The 19151-nt window shown below is 39.3% G+C and overlaps 4 protein-coding genes across 9 annotated transcripts in view; 2 read left to right on the forward strand and 2 right to left on the reverse strand.

The window, feature by feature from the left end:
* dnm2a (dynamin 2a) overlaps nucleotides 1–4453 on the forward strand; it is a 30257-nt gene extending 25804 nt beyond the window's left edge. For 4 of the 5 annotated variants that reach the window (XM_046414671.1, XM_046414670.1, XM_046414672.1 and 1 more), the window contains one exon: nucleotides 174–2707. In XM_046414671.1, the coding sequence (XP_046270627.1) occupies nucleotides 174–246 (73 nt within the window). In that variant the 3' untranslated portion in view covers nucleotides 247–2707. Of the gene's footprint in view, nucleotides 1–173; nucleotides 2708–3475 lie in introns of those variants that run through there. The other variant, XM_046414673.1, reaches the window with a different exon arrangement.
* Nucleotides 4454–4518: 65 nt separating this feature from the next.
* Nucleotides 4519–7089, reverse strand: LOC124072907 (transmembrane emp24 domain-containing protein 1-like). The gene is made up of 4 exons (XM_046414690.1): nucleotides 6716–7089; nucleotides 5433–5530; nucleotides 5127–5313; nucleotides 4519–5029 (listed from the first exon to the last, which is right to left on the reverse strand). Exons 1-4 carry the CDS (start codon nucleotides 6884–6886, stop codon nucleotides 4811–4813), a joined length of 675 nt encoding a protein of 224 aa, XP_046270646.1. The 5' UTR covers nucleotides 6887–7089; the 3' UTR covers nucleotides 4519–4810.
* Nucleotides 7090–7385: 296 nt separating this feature from the next.
* On the forward strand, nucleotides 7386–12483 carry tnfsf14 (TNF superfamily member 14). Of its 2 annotated transcripts, none has more exons than XM_046416503.1 (5): nucleotides 7386–7403; nucleotides 9621–9915; nucleotides 11237–11270; nucleotides 11354–11416; nucleotides 11584–12483. In XM_046416503.1, exons 2-5 carry the CDS (start codon nucleotides 9721–9723, stop codon nucleotides 11967–11969), a joined length of 678 nt encoding a protein of 225 aa, XP_046272459.1. In that variant the 5' UTR covers nucleotides 7386–7403; nucleotides 9621–9720; the 3' UTR covers nucleotides 11970–12483. The 2 variants fall into 2 exon arrangements, with proteins under 2 accessions (XP_046272459.1, XP_046272460.1); XM_046416504.1 differs by lacking the exon at nucleotides 7386–7403 and adding an exon at nucleotides 9393–9566 and having other exon boundaries at nucleotides 9699–9915.
* Nucleotides 12484–15188: 2705 nt separating this feature from the next.
* Nucleotides 15189–18934, reverse strand: LOC124073940. Its single transcript, XM_046416511.1, has 4 exons — nucleotides 18435–18934; nucleotides 17698–17763; nucleotides 17137–17203; nucleotides 15189–16852 (listed from the first exon to the last, which is right to left on the reverse strand). Exons 1-4 carry the CDS (start codon nucleotides 18549–18551, stop codon nucleotides 16488–16490), a joined length of 615 nt encoding a protein of 204 aa, XP_046272467.1. The 5' UTR covers nucleotides 18552–18934; the 3' UTR covers nucleotides 15189–16487.
* Between the last annotated feature and the right edge of the window lie 217 nt (nucleotides 18935–19151).

The raw sequence follows: 19151 nt of genomic DNA on the forward strand, positions 1-19151 counted from the left end.
CCGTGTTTATACAAGTATTTATTATTCCTCCTTGGCATTCACTCTGTTTTCAACTCTTAGTTTTCTCTCTCCCACTCGTCCTCTGTCGTCACATTCTCTCTGTCGGGGTTGTTTTGGTTTCTCCACTGTCTCACATCTCACTCCTTGTTCGGTATCTTCTCTCCTCGTTGCAGCCGAAGACCCCCCGGTGCTCCTTCTCATCGGCCCACCATTATCCGCCCTGCTGAGCCCTCCCTGCTAGACTAGACCTATGGCCAAGCCCACCTAAGTGTGTGTGTGTGTGTTTGTGCGTGCGTGCGTGCGTGCGTGCGTGTGTGTGTGTGTGTATCTGCACACTGAAGGCTGCGGGCTGGGGGCTTGAGGGGAGGGGCAGATAGTGGTGCATAATGTGCATTGTCCAGCCGTATTAATATGTCTCTTCAAGCAATGTAATAAGCTGCTAATACCGTCTTTATCAGTGCACATAAACGAAAGAAAGCCCTTAACCACTTGAATATTTCATTTTACTGCTGTGGCGATTGTGTAATACAAAATAAAACTCAGCTCATCTGTAGGATGCATTTAACTTCTGTCAGTAGAAGATGATGTATCAAATTCAGTTAAAGAGCTTTTTTTTTTATTGTGATAACTGGTTTATTTCCTCGGGCAAGGTTCCTTGCTCCATAATGCCCCACCCCATCCCAAGTCACAGTCTCTATGTAATATACACACTTAACCTGTTGTTAATGTTTTGCAGGGTTATCATTTTCTAACTGATTTCATACTGATAGCTTATTATCACTGTTGTTTTTTTGGTGACGTCGATTACATTGTTTTCCCTTGTGCTGTTTTATTTGAGTGACTTTGTCCTTTTTATTGACTTTCATAAATGTAGCTTTAAAAATGCAATCCTAATGACAGAACTAGAAACAAGGCATAAAATAAAAAGATGCAGAGCAGGGTTGCATGAGACTGATTGAGTAGCTTCAGCCCCCACCCTTCTGTGAATGATTCTTCCATGATGTAAAGATGTCAGCCAGATTGACCATTATAATCCAAGCACTTCTAACCATCTAGCCTTACAACAAGCCACTCACAAAGGGGATATTGTAGTCCGTTACCAGAACACTATGCACACAAACCCGGGAGAGCACGAGAGACAGACTGAAAGCTGTCTTCACTTTGTGGGATTGCTTTCTCTCCACTAAATCTCAGTTGTTAAAGTCTTGAATTTTAATCCCTTTTAGTCTCAGCTGAACCCAAATGAGACTGTCAGCCTTCAAGTAGATTTTGTTCATTCCTGGATTAGCTGATTCATTTAGAGCAGAGCACACTGTACAGTTTCCTCTCAGAGAGGATAAAACTCAGTGAAGCGTTGGGGTGTGTAGATGAGGACGTATCTGTCTTTTAGAGTATAAAGGTGGTATTAAACATTTAGGAGTTGGCGGATCTCTTTCTCGGGCTTAGTTGTTGAGGACGTTGATTATTACCATTAGTTCTACTTCCATGCATTTAAAATATTGTATATAGCTGGCCTATACTGGGGACTTAGCACTTGTGTCTCATTTAATTGCAGGGTTGATGACAAGAACATGCAATTGATTATAATCAATGCCTGATGTTAAAATTCAGCTGTGGTTGCCATATTAAAGGAATCACTAACACTGTCATTTCATAGATTAGCTTTGGATGTAGGGGAAAAGAGACTGGCTCATCTCCTCATGCATTATTTATAACCTGGACATTTGTCATTTCATTTGATGTTTTTTTGGGTTGCAGTTGCATCAGCTTTGTACAGCTCAGCTCCCCAGCTTTTTCTCCTGGACTGTTATTTTTTTGGGGGGGTGGGGGGGCTACAGGAATTAGCTGTCTAAACATGTTGTGTGTTTGGAGGGCACTTGGGGCTGGGGATGTCTACACATCTGTGATTATTTGATAATGAATATATTTTGATAGCTCTTTGAGGATATTTGACCATTTAAAACCAACTTTTCTTGAACGTGTTCGGGCATTTAGGGGAAACCTGGTCAAGCAGGAACTGACCTTGGGCTACTTGGATGTGTTCCTGTTTTTGATTTGATCAGTAGTGGTGGCAAGCTGGTGGTGGGAATTGTGGTTTATCAAAGCACACACTGTCTAGAGAAGCTGTCTAGACTATTCTCTGTTCTCAGAGCAGAGTATAGAAACTTAACTAGCCAACCTGAAAAGGCAAAGAAACGAAAGAATTCAAAAATATCCCAAACTACAGATTCTAGAGACAGCGTGCGCTTTTTCTCCCCCCTATAATTTTCTCCAGGTCTGACTTTGTGACAGTGCAAGAAGGAGTAAAATAAGGATATAAAACAACTATGAATCTGAAGACCATTCATATTATATCTGCCACAAATCCCCCCAAAAAGTTATTGTTAATGTGATAAAAACTTCTTAGCCAAATTATGTTGAAAACCCCTCTTGCCTGTCACTTCAGTCTGCCCTTGAGAAGCCCAGACTGTAAATGCCCTGTAATACATAAGGTTGTGGCATTACTGTCTGCCTAATGGTTGTATCCTGTCCCCTTCCTCTTTCCTCCCCCTTTCTGAATCTGGTGGAAGGGGTTGGACATCAACTTGCAAAAATCTCTATTCTTTTTGTTTTGCAAACCCTTGTAAAGTGCCTCTGTAGCAATTAAATGATTTGAATAAACAACATGAACTGATCTAGATGGTACAATAAAAGGGACTGGCTCTGGTGGTTGGTGTCTCCTTGTGTCCTGTGTAATCCACTTTCTCTTCACTCTTAGATAATGTAGCGCCCCTCCTGGGTTTCTTCTTTTTACTTGCCTCCCTGTGTAAATCTAAACCAACGCAGACTGTCATAAGCCCTCAAGTATTCCAAAGTCAACCTTCTGCTCTCAGGGTGCCAATAACCACTGGGTTTTACTCTCAGCACACGCATTTTCACTAGCAGCCGTTGTTTTGTATGAATTGATAAAATCAAAGTGTAGTCTGCCTAAAAAAAGAATTACTAGTTGAATGTTTTTTCTCACAGCATTGAATCATAACAGGTTAAATGTGATCCTGATCATCAGCAACCTTTCAGTGTCAGACTGTAAACAAATCTACTTTAATTCAATGTTGCAAAAATAAAGCGACTTCAAAGAAGAAGGAGAAGATTTGTATATTTGCAATATATTTATAAAGAGAGCTTCCCCTGAATGCTTAAAACCTCTGTTTTTCTTTTCTTTTATAGCGCTTCAGTGCTAAATATATCCTGATTTCTTCCAGTGCAAAATTTTTACTTTAATTCTCTTTTAGCTGCTACAGTAATTAATCCAGGTTTATGTGTCTAATCATATCCTCCTATGACAGTGGAAACTGATCTCACTAAGCCTTCTCAATATCAGAGATCATCTTATTACAAATGTCGTCGCTGTTGCGGTGGCTCAATCCTGTGCTGCCCTGTCAGAGTGCATGTCACGAGGTTAAGAGATTAACGCTGGCTGATTCTTCCTGAACAGGCGTCCGGCTCCCCGTCGAAACCAGTGGTGACCTTGACCAGCCTGATGTGGACGTGAAATGACTTCAGTACATGACAACAGCTGGACTACAGAACATCTACATATCTTATTTTCAGTTCACTTAAAATAAATAGAAGGGAAAAAAAGAGAAAAGACAAAGAAAGAAGGCCCCAGTAATGTTACAGGCCTACATAAGAAAACTGATACTGCCACATCCTTATTCTTAGTTACTGAGGCATCAGAGTAAATAAATTATTTTCTTTATAGTGAATGTTGTCTATAACAGATCTGAGGATGAAAAATATTGCAATCTTTCCGCAGATGGTTAGAATCAAGTTGTAGAATCTAATTTAAGACATATAATAGCTCTAATGCAATTTCGAACGCATCCTACCAGAGGACCGTCGATTATTTATTTAAACAAAAACAAGAATTTGAAATGCACTATGATTGAAAATGCCTTTTAGTTGACTTTCAGCATGACCACAGAATATGATTTATGACAGAAAATGTTAATGAAGCCTCAGGAACCTTAGCAGTTACAGGAAGTTTCAACCTGGTGTGAGATAACGCAGTGATGAAGCATAATGTTTTGCGTTCCATGGCACGTATGCTTTTATCACTAAATGCAATCCATCCAAATGCAGTGGCAGGCAAATGAATGTTTCAGCCAAAAGACTACACTACTGTCTGCCTATTTAACCTCATCATGAAGAACTGCTTTTAGGACTATGTAAATACTATGTGAAGTGTTTTCACACAGTACAAACTTTATATGTTTTATTTGTTTGTTTGTTTTGAACAGTATGAGGCTTATTAAAAAATGTTTTTTTATAGCACATACTCAGGAGCTAAGGTTGTTGATCTTGATTTTATCTTGATTTGTGTTGGCTATCGGTTTGATAAAAGACAGCTTTGGGTCAGAAATGTTTATGCGAAATGTAGTCTCTGAAATTCAATAAAACAACATTCCAGTGAGAACATCTGTGGTTTTCTAGCTTCCCCAATGACATTATTAACAAATATTAAAGTATTTTGTGTGTGTGTGTATTCATGAATATTTTATGCATATACAGTTTGTTTCCTTGTGTATGACTGTCATGGTTGTGTAAATGTGATTTCCAGGTGTTGGTATGTCTCTAATAGTTTCACAAAACATCAAAACAAACACTTTTTGGGTGCAGTGAAAAAGTCCCCAGTGCATGAATAATGCGTTTTTGAAGTGTGAGCTATCCCTTTAAATTCAGATCATGTCAGTCCAGGATTTTTGGGTCGTACTTTCAAGTGTGAACAGATTCAGGTTCTGCACCCTCTAGGCTGGAGGTTCTTTTGCTGCTATGTGCGCACCCCCTTGGTGTTATCAAAGAGGCGTTGCAGGGTGTAGACCTGAGTGACAGCAACGGCAAGCATGACAAGCAGGTTGATGCAGGACCAGAAGGACACTCGCCACAGGTTGTCCTCAAGAAGGTAGCGGTCCCTCGCCTCAAAGGCCCGCAGTGCTGTCTGGACCTGGCGGCTCCTTTCCAGATGCAGGTACACTGAATCCATCCTTGCCTGGAAGAGGAACAGAAAAAGGGCAGATGAGAGGATATTACATTCATCAAAATAACATCAGATGATTCAAGTGATGTCTTTGGTCATCCCCTCTCACCCTGATGTCCTTGAGTTTGTAGTCCACCATGCTGTCTGTCGTGGCCATGTCCGCCCACTCGTCTCGGCCTCCGCCTGCACTGCTTCGACTATTCAAGATCACCTTAAAGAACACAATCTTCACTGACAGTTTACTAAAACTGTTGTCGAAACACAACCGGTAGTCTCCATCCTCTGTGGAATCCACACTAAAGGAAAAAAATAAAAAAGATATAAAAGTTTGGAAACTGGTTCTGAAATATAATATCTGTATTAAATGATTAAACGTCACAGCAGAAGGTTGTTGGAAAGCATTTATGTGACCCACATGTGAATGCCATCAGGTCTCCTGAAGTCAGAGACCAGCCGGTATCCGCTAGGTGAAATGAGGACAAAGTCAACATCCAGACCTGACCCAGCTATCACCTGTAAGAACAGAAGGCCCAAGGTCAGTAAATCAGGATATACAGGCCCCAAGTCACACTCGCACAGAAATCATTTCTACTTGTTTCACATTCTCATTCTAGACATGCAGCTCGCAGCACAAACCCTAATCAGACTATACAGCAGCTGCCTGATATTCAGACAAAGTCTTGATAGTACAATATACCACCGATAATAAGTGGACAGTTTGAGTATTTGTGTAGGGAAGTTCTTTATTTCCTTACCCACTGCTGCTCCCTCTCTCAATGTCAAAGATGCTTCAACAAACCTGACATGGTTTCCATGACATTTTATTGTTATCTCATCAGGCTATCTGCGAGGTTCAGTTTTTCAGAACAAAACACCACTATTGATTCACAGTCTGGTATGTATGCCTTTTTGTAGCTTTAATATTCTCAAAATCTTGAGACATAAAGTAAAACATCACATTAAGGAGCAACCTTCTTCCTTTCAGGACAAAGTAGGTGTGGTTCTCACTGCCTGTGGTGCGAAGATTTGAGAAAATATAACAGATATCTGAACAAGACAGCATCACGTGACTGATAAACTGGAAATGCATTGTATGAATGCAGTCCATTTACCATAACAGTGTCAGTAACAACACTCAACCTTGCCAGAGGGTGCAGCAGCAGTGTGATGATTATGGTATGACGATAGGAGGTGAAGTCATGCAAAGGTGACGGCCAAAATATCATAAAAGCTAACATATTGTAAGACACTTTAGCAAATGCTTTTGAATTTGAAGCTTGGTATATTTAGTGCAGAAAATGTTTTTAAAAAATGGAAAAAAAAAATGTTTTGTTGTTCCTTTGAAATAAATTATGGTGGCTGTTTAGGATGTATTTACAATGTCATCATCTTGTAAAGGCGTTTTTGTGCTCATACAGCTTGCAAGCTAAGGAGTTTTACACTTTCTCTCACTATTATTATTATCATTAGGAGTATAGTGTCAACTTTTTCTACCTGCTCTTCAATAGCAGCAGTAGTTTTCTTATCTCTCTCTACATGTAAGACCAAAGTCCAGATCTTGTTCGCTAGCTTTAAGTTGGGCCTCCCCCCCACCAACAACTTTTAACAAATCAATTCAAAATTAACACAACATTACACGATACCTGTCACATACAGACAGAGACAAGGGAGGAAAATAGAGAGAAAATTCACATTTACCTGGTATTCAACTTCCATGCTGTCGTTGCTCATGCTGGTTTGGTAAAAACACTCTGTGCTGGCAGCAGGTAATAGCAAAGTAAATTCCATGTGTTGGTTTGTTCCCAAAGTCAAACCTGTGGTTAGAATCAAACATGCCAGCAAAAGGAGCTCTACAGGCGCATTCATCATCCTCTGATCGTATTGCAAAGTTATTCCACTTTCACCGACTTGGAGCAACTTCGTTCTATGTTACACATGCACAACAAAGCAATTTTACTGTATTGATGTAGTAGTTTGCTCTCATACTTCGATGGTTGGAAAATAGCCCGACAGTAAGCTGAATGATTGGGGCCTCTGTCTGTGTCGACCGGTAGAGTGCTGCACTCTGGACTGCAGCCACATGCAAAACTGTGCAAGTGACAAAGGGCAATAAGCTCATCGTGTAGTTGGCTACCTGATGGTGTCTAATGACAGGCCCTTCTGCAGTATGATGGCCTGTACAATTAGTAAAGATAAATGATGATTTTGCTGTTTCTTAAATTTTTATCTCAAGCAGGCCTACCTCGGATAATTTTTGCGCAAATTTTAAATATACCCTTCTAATGAATATCGTACTTTTAATGTCCTGTTCTATTCTGTAGGGGGAGCTATGGATACAAGCAGACAAAATGCAGGACATACAATCTTGCATGTATTGAAAGTGTGGGTAAGTGAACAACAATTGTGTATTTCAATTGTGTATTTAAGGAGTTGTTGAAAATAATAGTGTAGCACAGTACAGAGAGGTACTCTAAAATCAAAAACATCCAATGGGTACCTTTTGACAGATCAGAGTGGGTTGGAAATACAACTTTCCAGTGCTAAAGCACTGGAAAGTTTACATTTACATTCCTGATTTTAAATTAAATTATTTATTGATTAAGCACTGACTAGTCTTACAAACTCATTGTGACTTGATAATTTTGTCCTCGTGAATAACAGGAATTCAGGCTTACACGTGATTTCATGTCTCATGATGATTCAACATGATTTGAGCTTCTTCTTTTATTATGACAATCTGTATGTTTAGAAGCACATTATTTTTTTTTGAGCACAAGATAGACAGATACAGATCATGCAGCAATTAGCAACTAGGCCAAACTCAAACATGAAACATGAACAGAGACTGTAGAAATAATACAATTGCATTACAAATTACTGAAAAGCACTGTTTCACTGTTTTACTTTTGGAGTGGTTTATGTCCACTAGGTGCAGCAATGAGAAGATGCACAGCTGAAAAGACCAAATCTGATGAGGTTCATGCAGAATTACTATGACTTACTTACTATTAGGTTCTTGGAAAGGAAAAATGCAAGCTGTAAGAGGAAATTCTCTCAGAATTAATGTGCATGCTATAAATTTAATAAACTTTCGCACCAAAATTCTTTGTAAAATTCTGGCAAACAGGCTGCAGGTCATACTACCTTGTTTGGGATGAAAATACGAAGAGGCAGACAAGGATTTCATAATTTATAAAAGATATTAAATATGTTACATAATCAAAAAGGAAAACCACACATAGCCCTTCTCTCAACTGTTGCACAAAAGGCCTTCAATAGAGTCGAGTGGCCCAATCTTTTTGATATAATCTCTTCCTTTATTTTGTTGGAAAATAAGTTGGTAGATTCTTGCATACCGGTCAGCTTGTGTCCCGAAGTCTCACCTCGGTTTATACTTATACTTATATTTATTTTGGCAATAGATCACAAACAAATGAATGAAATCAAAATTGAAAGTAATGGACGTAAAATAGCTCTGTTTTCAACCAGGAGCCATCCTTCTCACCAAAGCATTCCCAGGCCAGATATAATCCCTCCATCACGTGCTGGGTCAGCTCCGGGGTCTCCTCCTGGCTGGATATTTCCCAGGGAGACGTCCCGGAGGCACCCTGACCAGATGCCTGAACTACCTCAACTGACTCTTCTCAATGCAGAAGAGCAGCACCTTTAGATCCTTGAAGACCCCTACTTGAACTCCTCCATTTGGGGCAGCAACTCTCCTCTGACTTGGTGTGGGCAATTGTTCCCTTTTCCGGCTGAGAACCATGGCCTTGAAATCGAACCTGACACCCTCCACCATCTGGCTGTGCTGAGAAATTCTGTCCATAAAGGTTATGAACAGAATCGGTGAGAAAGGGAAGCCTTGGCAGAGTCCAATCCTAATTGGGAATGAGTTTGACCTATTGCCGGCAATGAAAACCAAGCTCTCACTCCAACAATACAGAAATTGGGTGGCCCGTACCTACAGGCCATCCCCCCCATATTCCCGGAGAACTCCCAATAGGATACTTTGGGGGACATGGTCATGAGCACAAAACACATGTGGACTGGTTGGGCAGTGATACCACATTATTGAAGTCTGAAGTATCTCTTTCAAAGGCTTTTACAGCTATGTTTACCCCTTGAGTTCATTTCCATCTATCACACAAAGACAGGTTGAGATTTGGGTCATAAACTTCATTTTGGTCAATAGTTGTTGCTGTCAGACTGTAAGACAAACCACAGAGAGTGTGTATGTAAGAGAGGAAGTGTGAATGGAGATATTTCAACATTGCTTTTACAGTGAAGTGGGAGGGTGTGAACTAAAGGTTTAAATACACTGTTCCTGGTCTCATACTTCATGATGTGGCTTTCCACCTTTAGGTTTCATAACTTATCAATAGCTCTGCAGCAATTGCATTGCAAATATTGCTATGAACTACCGTATCATTTTGACGTTTGCAGTCACCGAGTGCAGACTGGTGCATCTCTGAGGGGCTTTGGTGATACATCTCAGGATTTCTGTGTCTTCTGTCTCTAACTGCTCACGAGCCATCTCCACCAATCACAAGTGAGCCAACCCATTTTGTCACTTTTTTTATATGTCTCTGTCTCTCAAGTGTAGGTTTATCTCAGTGGCCCTGGTGAATCGATACCTCCCTACAACTTCTGGGGGAACTTTCCACACTGAATCGTTTTTCAGTTACAGAGAGACCGCTGTTGAGATGGCTGAGGGTGGACATCCCTCTGTGTATGTGGTGGACAGCTATGGCAAGCAGCCTGCAGTGCCCCTCCAGGTCAACCAGAGGCGACAGCGCTCCGAGGTGGCCCAGACCCTCATGTTCCTGCTGGTGAGCGTGGCATTGTGTGGCATGGCCATAGAAGCCTGCTTCATCTACAATCTCTACCGAGCTCAATCTGTGAGTATAAAGCTCATGTCAGAGTCTGCCTACAATACCCTTTGCAATTTCATCCTGTCATTTCTTATCAGAGTCACTGTGTTTCCTTTTTGTTTTATTAAAATTCGTTTTGGGCCCCTTTGATTTGCATTTTGGTCACATGAGCTCATTTATCTTTTACACCTTCTTTTCACTTTCGGATTTCTCTTACCATTTTCCTGTCACTCTCAACTTCAAAGCTCTAGTGCTGTATTTTGCCTGTAATAAATTTCATTTTCCTTTAATCACTTAAGTCACTCATCATGGAAATTCCACTGGTTTTTCTCAGGAAGCATTTGTATATAGGTTCATATTTTTATGTGCCAATGTTATTACTTGAAGTGAATTGAATACATATTGGTACTATTAAAGTATCATGTCCAAGATAGAAAATCATGAAAATCAGTGACCTTAGACCATAAAGCCTAATCATTGACAAAGTGAAATGACAGCAGTATACTTCATGTGGTGATGTTGAGAATTTTACTTTAGAACATTAAAACTTAAAAACACTGTAGGCTGTATTCATTAATACAACAAAAGATACAAATACAATTACCACAGTTTACATTACTTTTTAATATATACATTTCACAGAGCCAGCATGTGGGAAACTAGCCCCTTCCCTGTCGGATATCTCTAAAAACTACACTCATGACAGAAACAAGAGAATTCCTTCATATGAACGATCGTTTTTCTCCAAAAACTGCTGATGGTGAAATAATTTCACTATTATGGGGAAGGGAGTTGAGTAGAGATGGAGAAGTACATTTAGGTCTGACCCATTTACAAGGAAGTCTACTGACGTGCCTTAGTGGGCATGCAGACATGACGTTCCATGATGGTTGATGGTCACTGCTTTTACTGTATTACCGTGATGCAGTTCTCTTGTGCTGTTGTGTGAATGCAGCAGTCACAGGTTTGGGTAGGGGGATGGTTGCATAACATTGGTTTCACATTGTTCGACAAGCAACACCATATGCAGGGGACGATGGTGTAAAGGAAGTGGTCTATTTCCTGTAAACTGATGGTGAGCTACCTTTTGCTCATTACCAGAAAGACAGACCTGTCCTACTTTTGCAAAGAGATGGCATCAGGGAAATGGAACAACAAGCAAAGAAGGGGTCCATAAACTTATTTCCTATTTGATGATGTGGTTGCTTAGGTATGGTGAGCTTTTTGCAGCTTGCTTTTCTACTTGGTCGCATATCAGCCAATGGTGATTGCATCTGTGCGCTCTCACCAACTCAAACAAATATACACATGCAACTGAGAGGTAAAGTATTTTTATTTTTCATTGCAGGAGAGCACAGCGTTGTTCTCAAAGCTCACTGAAGGTATGTCTCAGCACATTTTACTTGATTAATAAATCTCAGTTACATAATCCACATCTAAGACAATATGTCTGGTCCTAACACAGATGAACATGTTACCACAAGGCCCAGCATTCTTCTTCCTTCCAAACCAGTTGCACATCTGACAGGTGAGTTCAGTGTGGATGTTCCTTCTTTTCCCACAGTGTTCAATTTATTTATTTATTATTTAGGCAGAAAATGACTCACACAGTGTTTTCTTATAATTATTTTAAATCCACTGTTTTAAAAGAATTAGGCTTCAGATTGTTGCTGTTTGTTCTCCCCCCCTCTCCAGATGGACAGGATGTAGTTCATGGACAGCAAATCATGGGATGGAGCATGGATGCAGAACCTCTCCTCTATGAGATGGACTACAAAGATGGAAACATTTTGATTCAAAAGGAAGGTTTTTACTATGTCTATTCCAAGGTTTCTTTCTTAGACACCGATGTGTTTTACCACTCTGTTGATCTGAAAACTGAACTGTACAAAGGGAAAAGTATTCCCCTTCTGAATTCCAGAAAATACTCAGTGGGGTCCAGCAAAGTGCGATCCAATAGTTACCTGGGTGGAGTGTTTCACCTCCATAAAGGCGATGCCATTTTTGTGAAAGTTAGCAATAGCTCCAAAATTTTGCGATACAAATCCTTTGAGAATATATTTGGCGCCTATATGATATAAATATAACATTGATGTTTCAGCATGAATCTGAAAATTTAAGCGTAAATGAAAATGGATTAAAAATGTTATAAAATATATTGATTCTTCTTTGTAAAATAAATAAACAAAAAGCAGGAAACCTGTTTTCACCTCAGGAACTTTTCATATTATTTTATAAGCTTCTGAATGTTACATGAATTTCGGAATGTCAAGTGAATTTCCCCACTGTGTGATCAATAAAGTTCATCTTATCTTATCTTATCTTATTATGACTCATAAATGGATTTGAAAAAGAAAAAGATACACTCTTCAGTCTTACTTATCTTTATCCTGTTGCTGAGTATAAACAAAAGGTATCATGCTTAACACATTTCTGTAACTTAACGTGTTTCTTTTCATTCTTTCTGTGACACAGCCTGTTGCACACTATTTACTTGTTCCTCCAGTGGTAGAATGAATGATAAATTGTACTGTATTTATATCTAACAATATATATATAAACATAACAACACAATAAACAGATAATGATTTAAAAGTCTTGTTTGTTGTTTGTTTGTTGTTGGTTTTCTCAGGCCTTTCAGCAAGCCATCATGGAGTTTAAATGAGCTACTGTATACACTCACACATGCTGCAGTTTTGCTGAGCAGTCTCACTAGCAGCAAAAGTTTCGCCCACTCAGTCCAACCGCACGACACACAGATGGGTCTTTTTTTAATACCACACTGACACAACATGTAAGTATGTCAGCTAGCTTTAGCCAGAATGTGTTTGTATTGTGATACTGGTTTTGCAGTATGCAGGTGTATATCTCTTATGACAAACAATGTTCTTTTTAGGGATAGAAAAGACAATAATTGCATTTCACAGATTTGGATGGGCATGCTTATTTACTGTAACGTAACAGATGATGTGTGGTTTTTGCTTCATCACCATGGTGACAAGCATGCTGACATACATGTACAAACAAGAGGCCTCATCACTCTACTGTGCTTTTTTTCCCTCTTTTGTTCTTCACTCATTCAGTCACTGTTGCACTTTCCCTTCAGTTGCGTCTGTTAGAAGAAGCCGCTCTTGAAAACACCCACAGAGTTGTATATTTGTAAACTGAAGAGGAAGTGGTAGAGGGGGCCGCTGGGATGGAGGGGGTGTCAGCAGACTGCCTGAGTCACTTTCCAACCCAAGAGCCGGAGAGAAATGGCTGGTGAAAATGCACTTTAGCAGGATTTGTGTGTGCATGCATGTGTATACAGGTGGGTGTGTAGGTTAAGTGAAACTCCCTCAGGCTTGTACTTTGTTTAAATCAGTAGAACACCCCGAGCTGAAACTAAATACAGTTCAGGATCTGCCTTGTCTGACTACATAAGAAAACTATTATTTGTCAGATCATGGGTGGCCTCGGCTCAGGCTTTTTATACAGTCTCCTTTTATTTTCATAATTGCTTCTCAATGCATGTATGACTCATTATCTTCCAGCGCTGGCTGACCTGTGAGTGTCTATAGTACAAAGGAGGGAAATCTGTAACAGCTGTGTGGTTGGGATTTCACGATGCTGGTTTTTCTCTCATCATTAAATGATCCTCTTGACATGACCTTTACTGAGAACATGTGTGGGATGAGGGTTCTCTATCACTGCCTATAACCTCAAACTAATTATTCACACTTCCAAACATGAAACCATCATTTTCCATTGATAAAGCAGGGCTGAGTTGTCAGACATCAATGTGCTGAGACACTATTAACATTTGCTTTCATGCTAACTCAGAAACAAATTACTACCAGTTTGTCACACTTTTTTTTTTTTAATCAACATGTCACGCCTAGATCGACGTTTGTACGCAAAGCAAAACTGAAAGACGTGGTACGCGGTCTGCAGCTAAATGCTGTCCCCTTGAGTTCTCTAGACGAGGCGGAATAGCACGGGGGTGCTGATTTTTTTTTTTTTTTATTATTATTATCCTTAAGCATTGCATTCAGAGGATCATCACTGCAGCATATTTGATAGTAATATAATTTTTAATCGAGGTATAAATCCAGTGGCTGGATTTGATGTTTCTCTCTACCAAAAACTTCTCAATGATCTTGAATTCTGGCAAATCATTCATTAAAATATTTTGCTTATTAATAACAGGTAGTAGCAATCTCTCAAAAATAACAGCGTGTCATTTGGTGACTGAACATTGAAAACAGGTCCAACAATGCACGGTGACGCCTGGGTGGAAATGGTGGAAAGAACTGATGAGGGTTTTCATAGAAGCCGCCAGACATCAGTAAATGGATACTAAACTCTTGTACGCCTGCCTTGACATCATTCAGTGGAATCCAAGGGGAGGAACACACCGACCCATGCAGATGCCTCTAATAAATGAGACAGAGTGGGTGGTGACTGGTTATGTTATCTGCATTTTAATGCAACATCTTGGACTTCTCAGTGTAATCGAAAGCTGTGGTGGCAACAGCTAATGCAGTGAATGGTACAAGATATGGCATTCTGCTGTGGTTGGGAAAAAGAATAGTTTTCAGAAGAAACTTCTGCATCTTGGAAAATATGTGTCTTGGCTGTGATGACTAATAAGTTCCATTAACATTTCGTGTATTGTGTCTCTGTTGTTTTGATGTGGGTTAGTAGATAAAATGTTGGATGTTTGTGCAAGTTATAGATTTTTTACTTTACTTTGTTAGAGTCTAGGGGATGTTCTTCGACAGCATATGGCAGGGAGGGTCCCCTTGCATCTTTCTATTAGTGACTCTCTATCTGCAGATCCCCACTGTTCACTTATGACCTCTCGCTTTCACTTTATATCCGGGGTCTCAAAAATGACTCACAGCCACAAGTGCCAACACATCACTGTAATTTCATTGGCTGTTTACCTCCATAGTGGGGCTCTAAACATGTCAAATGTAATAATCCGTAAGAAGAAATTGTAATTCTTAGTTATAATTAATTAAGAATTATAAATATTTTTCCATGATAGCAGTTATGTAGTCATGTGCAAAGAGACACTTAAAGGTTCCCCAAACGAATGAAGTGCTTTTTCTGAATGTATCATCACACTAATGTGCACGTCATCAGTGGTGCAAGCAGTTCTTGTTCTTTAAAAACAACTGAAAATCAATGACGGAATCAAACATTCCTTACAACATCTCAGCACACGAAACTCTGCATAAACCACGTAGAGTTTTTGATTTCACGTGTCGCAATGTGTAATGGAAGTAGCGAAGGAGATCTGGAGGTTAGTTGTCATTTCACTTTTTATTTCAAATTCATCTTATGAAAATCGAATACTAATGTATAATGTGATCGTGGTTCTGGTTTAATTCGTTACATTTTGTTAAAAAGACGTGAGACATTCGTCTTTATGTCTTTTTTTCCTTAACAACTACATTGTCCAATTTGTCCAATTGTAGCTACATCTTATTACTTTACATGTTACTGTTCTAATAAACAAAACTTAAAGACATTACAGTGACTCACTAACAATGTAAAGATGTATGCCACACAATGACATACGGTGTCACATAGTGACATACATTCATTGGTTATTCGTTGACCTGTCCAGTGATTTTTTTTAAATACATTATATACCTGTATACTGTATATGTTTGAGGCCCAGACAATAAATAAATAGAACATAAACATCAAATTCATTCAGTTCAAAACAAGAAATAAATCATCAAGTAGCAAATTGGAGCTGTGCAAATACCACAGTTATGCCAATAGTTGTGGCACTTCAGAAAAATACATTCATTCAGTTAATTATTACATATTTTAAATGTAAAAACCTCCACCAAGGAAATAAAATTGATTTAAACAATCAAGAACACTTCCTTCACTGACTATAAACATGCTTCTTGATTTCAGCTATTTGAGAAGCAAAGAGAACAATCCAACCTTACATTTCTAATAAATGCAATAAAAAAGGAAAATCCCCCCAAACATGAACTAGACTGTTATATCTGCTTCCCTTAAATACAGTTGCAGAGGAACAGATTTGTAGTGATGATGTCAACCTTAGACCAGTCCTGAACTGCAATATATTTACTTTACTGACCACAACAATTAAACACTGAATCAATAGAAGTTCTGTTTTAGATAGGAAATAAATAAAGGAATTCTGATTCTGATAGATAGATAGATAGATAGATAGATAGATAGATAGATAGATAGATAGATAGATAGATAGATAGATACTTTATTGATCCTGAGGGAAATTCAATAGTTTTAGCATATAGTTTTCAGTTTAGAATTTGTGTTAGCCAGCCTGTGAGTAACAGACTGTCTTCAATGCTGAGTCCAGCTCTTTCATCCATTCTCTGTGACTCAGTCATCTCTCTGACTATAGCAAGACAGTTAAGTGATTTGTTGATCTTGTGATGCAGAAGCAAAGATGGATGTCTGTTTGGTAACAAGAAACAACAAGGACACTCTACCATCTTTGCATCTGAGAGATTTTGCTGCAGAGGGGGTCTCAGAATTGGACAGGTGCCCTGGAACACGGCCAAGGATTTCAGATATTGATATGCAATACATTGGAGCTGCATCTAAGGTTTGAGCATGAATATGATATCAAAGTGTGTAAGAAATTCTCTATCATCAATTCCATATTTTGGCAGGTTGCATTCGAGCTCCAGGATGCTTCCATCAGCCAGCACCTCTACCTTTCCAAGGAGGCCTGTACTGCACGTATTTGAGTTAATCTCACCTTGCAGGATAACTTTACTGTTACATTTCAGTTTGACCGTAGGATTAGACTCCCTTGATCCGTTATGTTCACACTGAGACCTCTCCAGTGTTACCTGAAGATTTAGGAGGTAATATCCTTGCTTCTTTATTTCCAGTTGTTTTCCGTTAGCTGAGATCAAGTCATTTGTTGGATTCTTTGCTTGAAAGGTAACTTCGCTGGTGCCTGTGGGTGACAGGAAAGCTGCTATCAGTGATGGGTTTGTTATCTTGAAACTGTTCTAAATATCTTGTGATGATTTCATATAAAGCAAGTGTGTATCGTGTCCCGGTGTACTGTAATTTGTAATGGAATTACATGTGATGAAATTATATTTTCTGGAATTATGTTTTCCTTGGGACCAGGGAATTATCAATATTTCCTACAGCTTGTGAATGGCGACCAGACCTGTGTCAGACCTGTATCATACATTGTGAGGAAAGGAAATAGTTAAAATAGGACAGCTTTACCTCCAATAAGCTTATAGGTGAGCATTTGACCCTTGCCCAAGAGAAGGCCTTGGTCGGTGGGCGGCAGCTGAAATAAGAATAGATCTATTAATCTTAAAATAGAGAAAAACATGATATTAAATAATGTTGTGCCTTCCTGACTCCCATAGACCAGCTGCAAAGATGTTAGATTTCCTTAAATGTCGTGATTAGACTAGTACCTTTGTCTTAAACATGAGAACAGAATAGCTCATCAATCACTATCTTTAGAAGGAAAATGAAGAGACAACAGTTTAGTTTAGTGGCATTTCCCCGAATGTGGCAATGACGTCATTGTGCTTCCTCCAAGATGTGAGGAAAGTGGTTAGACTGTCTGACTAAAGTAACTCAGAAGAAAAGTAATTTTGAGATCAATGTGCCTGATCTGTCAGATTTGTGAATCTGCGAAACTGGGAATGCAAAAACTGGTAACAGTAGCATCTTAGTCAGCAAAAACTTGTGTGTTGATATTGTAAAAACATACTATGCAACACAGTGAGGTCACAAGGAGAAGCACAAGCTCTGAAGCTGTGGTTATCTTACCGAAGTTGTATTATTTGCCTGGGATTGTACTGTGCGCTCTGCTGCTATAGTGCTACTGTTCTGAGACTGGAGAAGGAAGCAGAAGTACAAAATATGCTCATGATAAGTGTTACAAGAGATTTTTGAAAAGACAAAAGCATTGGTGAATAAAGACTGTAGCTGCAACAAAGCCACTCAATTTTTCTAAATTTAACAAGGCTCAATCAAAATTTTGAGTGCAAAAATTCTGTCTAGTAAAAGCATTCTCCTGTAAAATACTGAACTAAATGGTAAACAAGTGATAGGCAGTCAATCATAAAGCTACTTTTATATTTCCTATAAAATTATAACAGCTATGCACTCTTAAGGTTGTGATTGTTGCGTTGCTTTGTACTGTATTTTTTATTTATTTTTTTTTTGTATCTCTGTGGTATGGATTTAAGCATTTCTCTCTGAACATTATTTAAATCTTTCCCTGTTTGGGAGGCATGACAAGGGGCCTGGTAACCAACTGCAGACCACAGGCAGGGGTGTCTTTCACACCAGCTGCGCTACTACCAAAACCACAAGACAGAACAGAGGCATTGCACAGGTGTTTTAACATACGAGTCCTGACATTTATCCTGTTAATTCAAATGTGGCTAAGGAATGGCTAAAACACTTACACAAGTCTGCAAAGTAAAATTTGTGACTCGTAGTAATGCACCATACTGCAGCAATCTGTAAATTCCATCTGAGGATATCTTAATAGGTCTCACCACAACACGATCTCCAGTTGTAAAGAAGAGGATGATGAACACAGCCTGGATAATAGAGAGAATAGTAGTCCACAAGAGGAGAACATGGATCAGGGAATTCTGGGCAGGCTGCGGCATCGTCAGTCCGACTGCAGAGCTCAGAGAGGCCTGAGCCTGGGGAGCGCAAGAAGACAGATGTTAAGAGCTGACAACTGTACAGGTCCTGAGTTTCCTCTGCTGCAGTTTGTGTTCGCTTCCTGAGCTCGGCGTGTGCATGTGTTGAGAACGTTTTGATGTCTGAGTGTGTTCTGCAGTGCCCTGTGTATCTATAGAACAAAGAGGAATCCAGATGGTACTTTCCCCTACAGAAACACAAACAAGCCTATATCTACACTGTGGGACTGACCCTCTCCTCCTACTCACCACAAGTTACAATAAAAAGGGGGAACAAGACTCATTACCAGGGAAAGAAGGACACTGTGTATTTGGGAGTGTTTTTCTTTAGTTTTTTTTTTTTTCTTCTGAAAGTCATTGCTTTGCTGGTTTTGCTCCAATCTCCTCTTTTCCCCCTTTTTTATGTCTTAATATTAATCATGGTGGAATTAAATTAGTGAACACTATTGCGTAAAAGAATAATGTATAGAATGTGAATTCTTTTTGGAGGCTAACAAGATCAGGAAATAATAAACAGAATAAACACAAAGCATACCATGTAGACAAGGGTGAGATTTAAGGGCA

The sequence above is a fragment of the Scatophagus argus genome, chromosome 16 (genome assembly GCF_020382885.2).
Source record: "Scatophagus argus isolate fScaArg1 chromosome 16, fScaArg1.pri, whole genome shotgun sequence".
Taxonomy (NCBI): Eukaryota; Metazoa; Chordata; class Actinopteri; family Scatophagidae; genus Scatophagus; species Scatophagus argus.

What these genes read in the sequence shown, in the direction of transcription:
- tnfsf14 (XM_046416503.1), top strand. Translation starts at nt 9,721, where the DNA reads ATGGCTGAGGGTGGACATCCCTCTGTGTATGTGGTGGACAGCTATGGC. An exon ending in ATCTCTACCGAGCTCAATCT is followed by an intron (nt 9,916 to 11,236) that starts GTGAGTATAAAG and finishes TTTTCATTGCAG; the next exon opens with GAGAGCACAGCGTTGTTCTC. An exon ending in ACCAGTTGCACATCTGACAG is followed by an intron (nt 11,417 to 11,583) that starts GTGAGTTCAGTG and finishes CCCCCTCTCCAG; the next exon opens with ATGGACAGGATGTAGTTCAT.
- LOC124073940 (XM_046416511.1), bottom strand. Translation starts at nt 18,551, where the DNA reads ATGCCGCAGCCTGCCCAGAATTCCCTGATCCATGTTCTCCTCTTGTGG. An exon ending in CAACTGGAGATCGTGTTGTG is followed by an intron (nt 17,764 to 18,434) that starts GTGAGACCTATT and finishes TTCCTTCTCCAG; the next exon opens with TCTCAGAACAGTAGCACTAT. An exon ending in AGGCAAATAATACAACTTCG is followed by an intron (nt 17,204 to 17,697) that starts GTAAGATAACCA and finishes TTCTTATTTCAG; the next exon opens with CTGCCGCCCACCGACCAAGG.
- LOC124072907 (XM_046414690.1), bottom strand. Translation starts at nt 6,886, where the DNA reads ATGATGAATGCGCCTGTAGAGCTCCTTTTGCTGGCATGTTTGATTCTA. An exon ending in GCATGGAAGTTGAATACCAG is followed by an intron (nt 5,531 to 6,715) that starts GTAAATGTGAAT and finishes CTGTTCTTACAG; the next exon opens with GTGATAGCTGGGTCAGGTCT. An exon ending in ACAAACTCAAGGACATCAGG is followed by an intron (nt 5,030 to 5,126) that starts GTGAGAGGGGAT and finishes TTCCTCTTCCAG; the next exon opens with GCAAGGATGGATTCAGTGTA.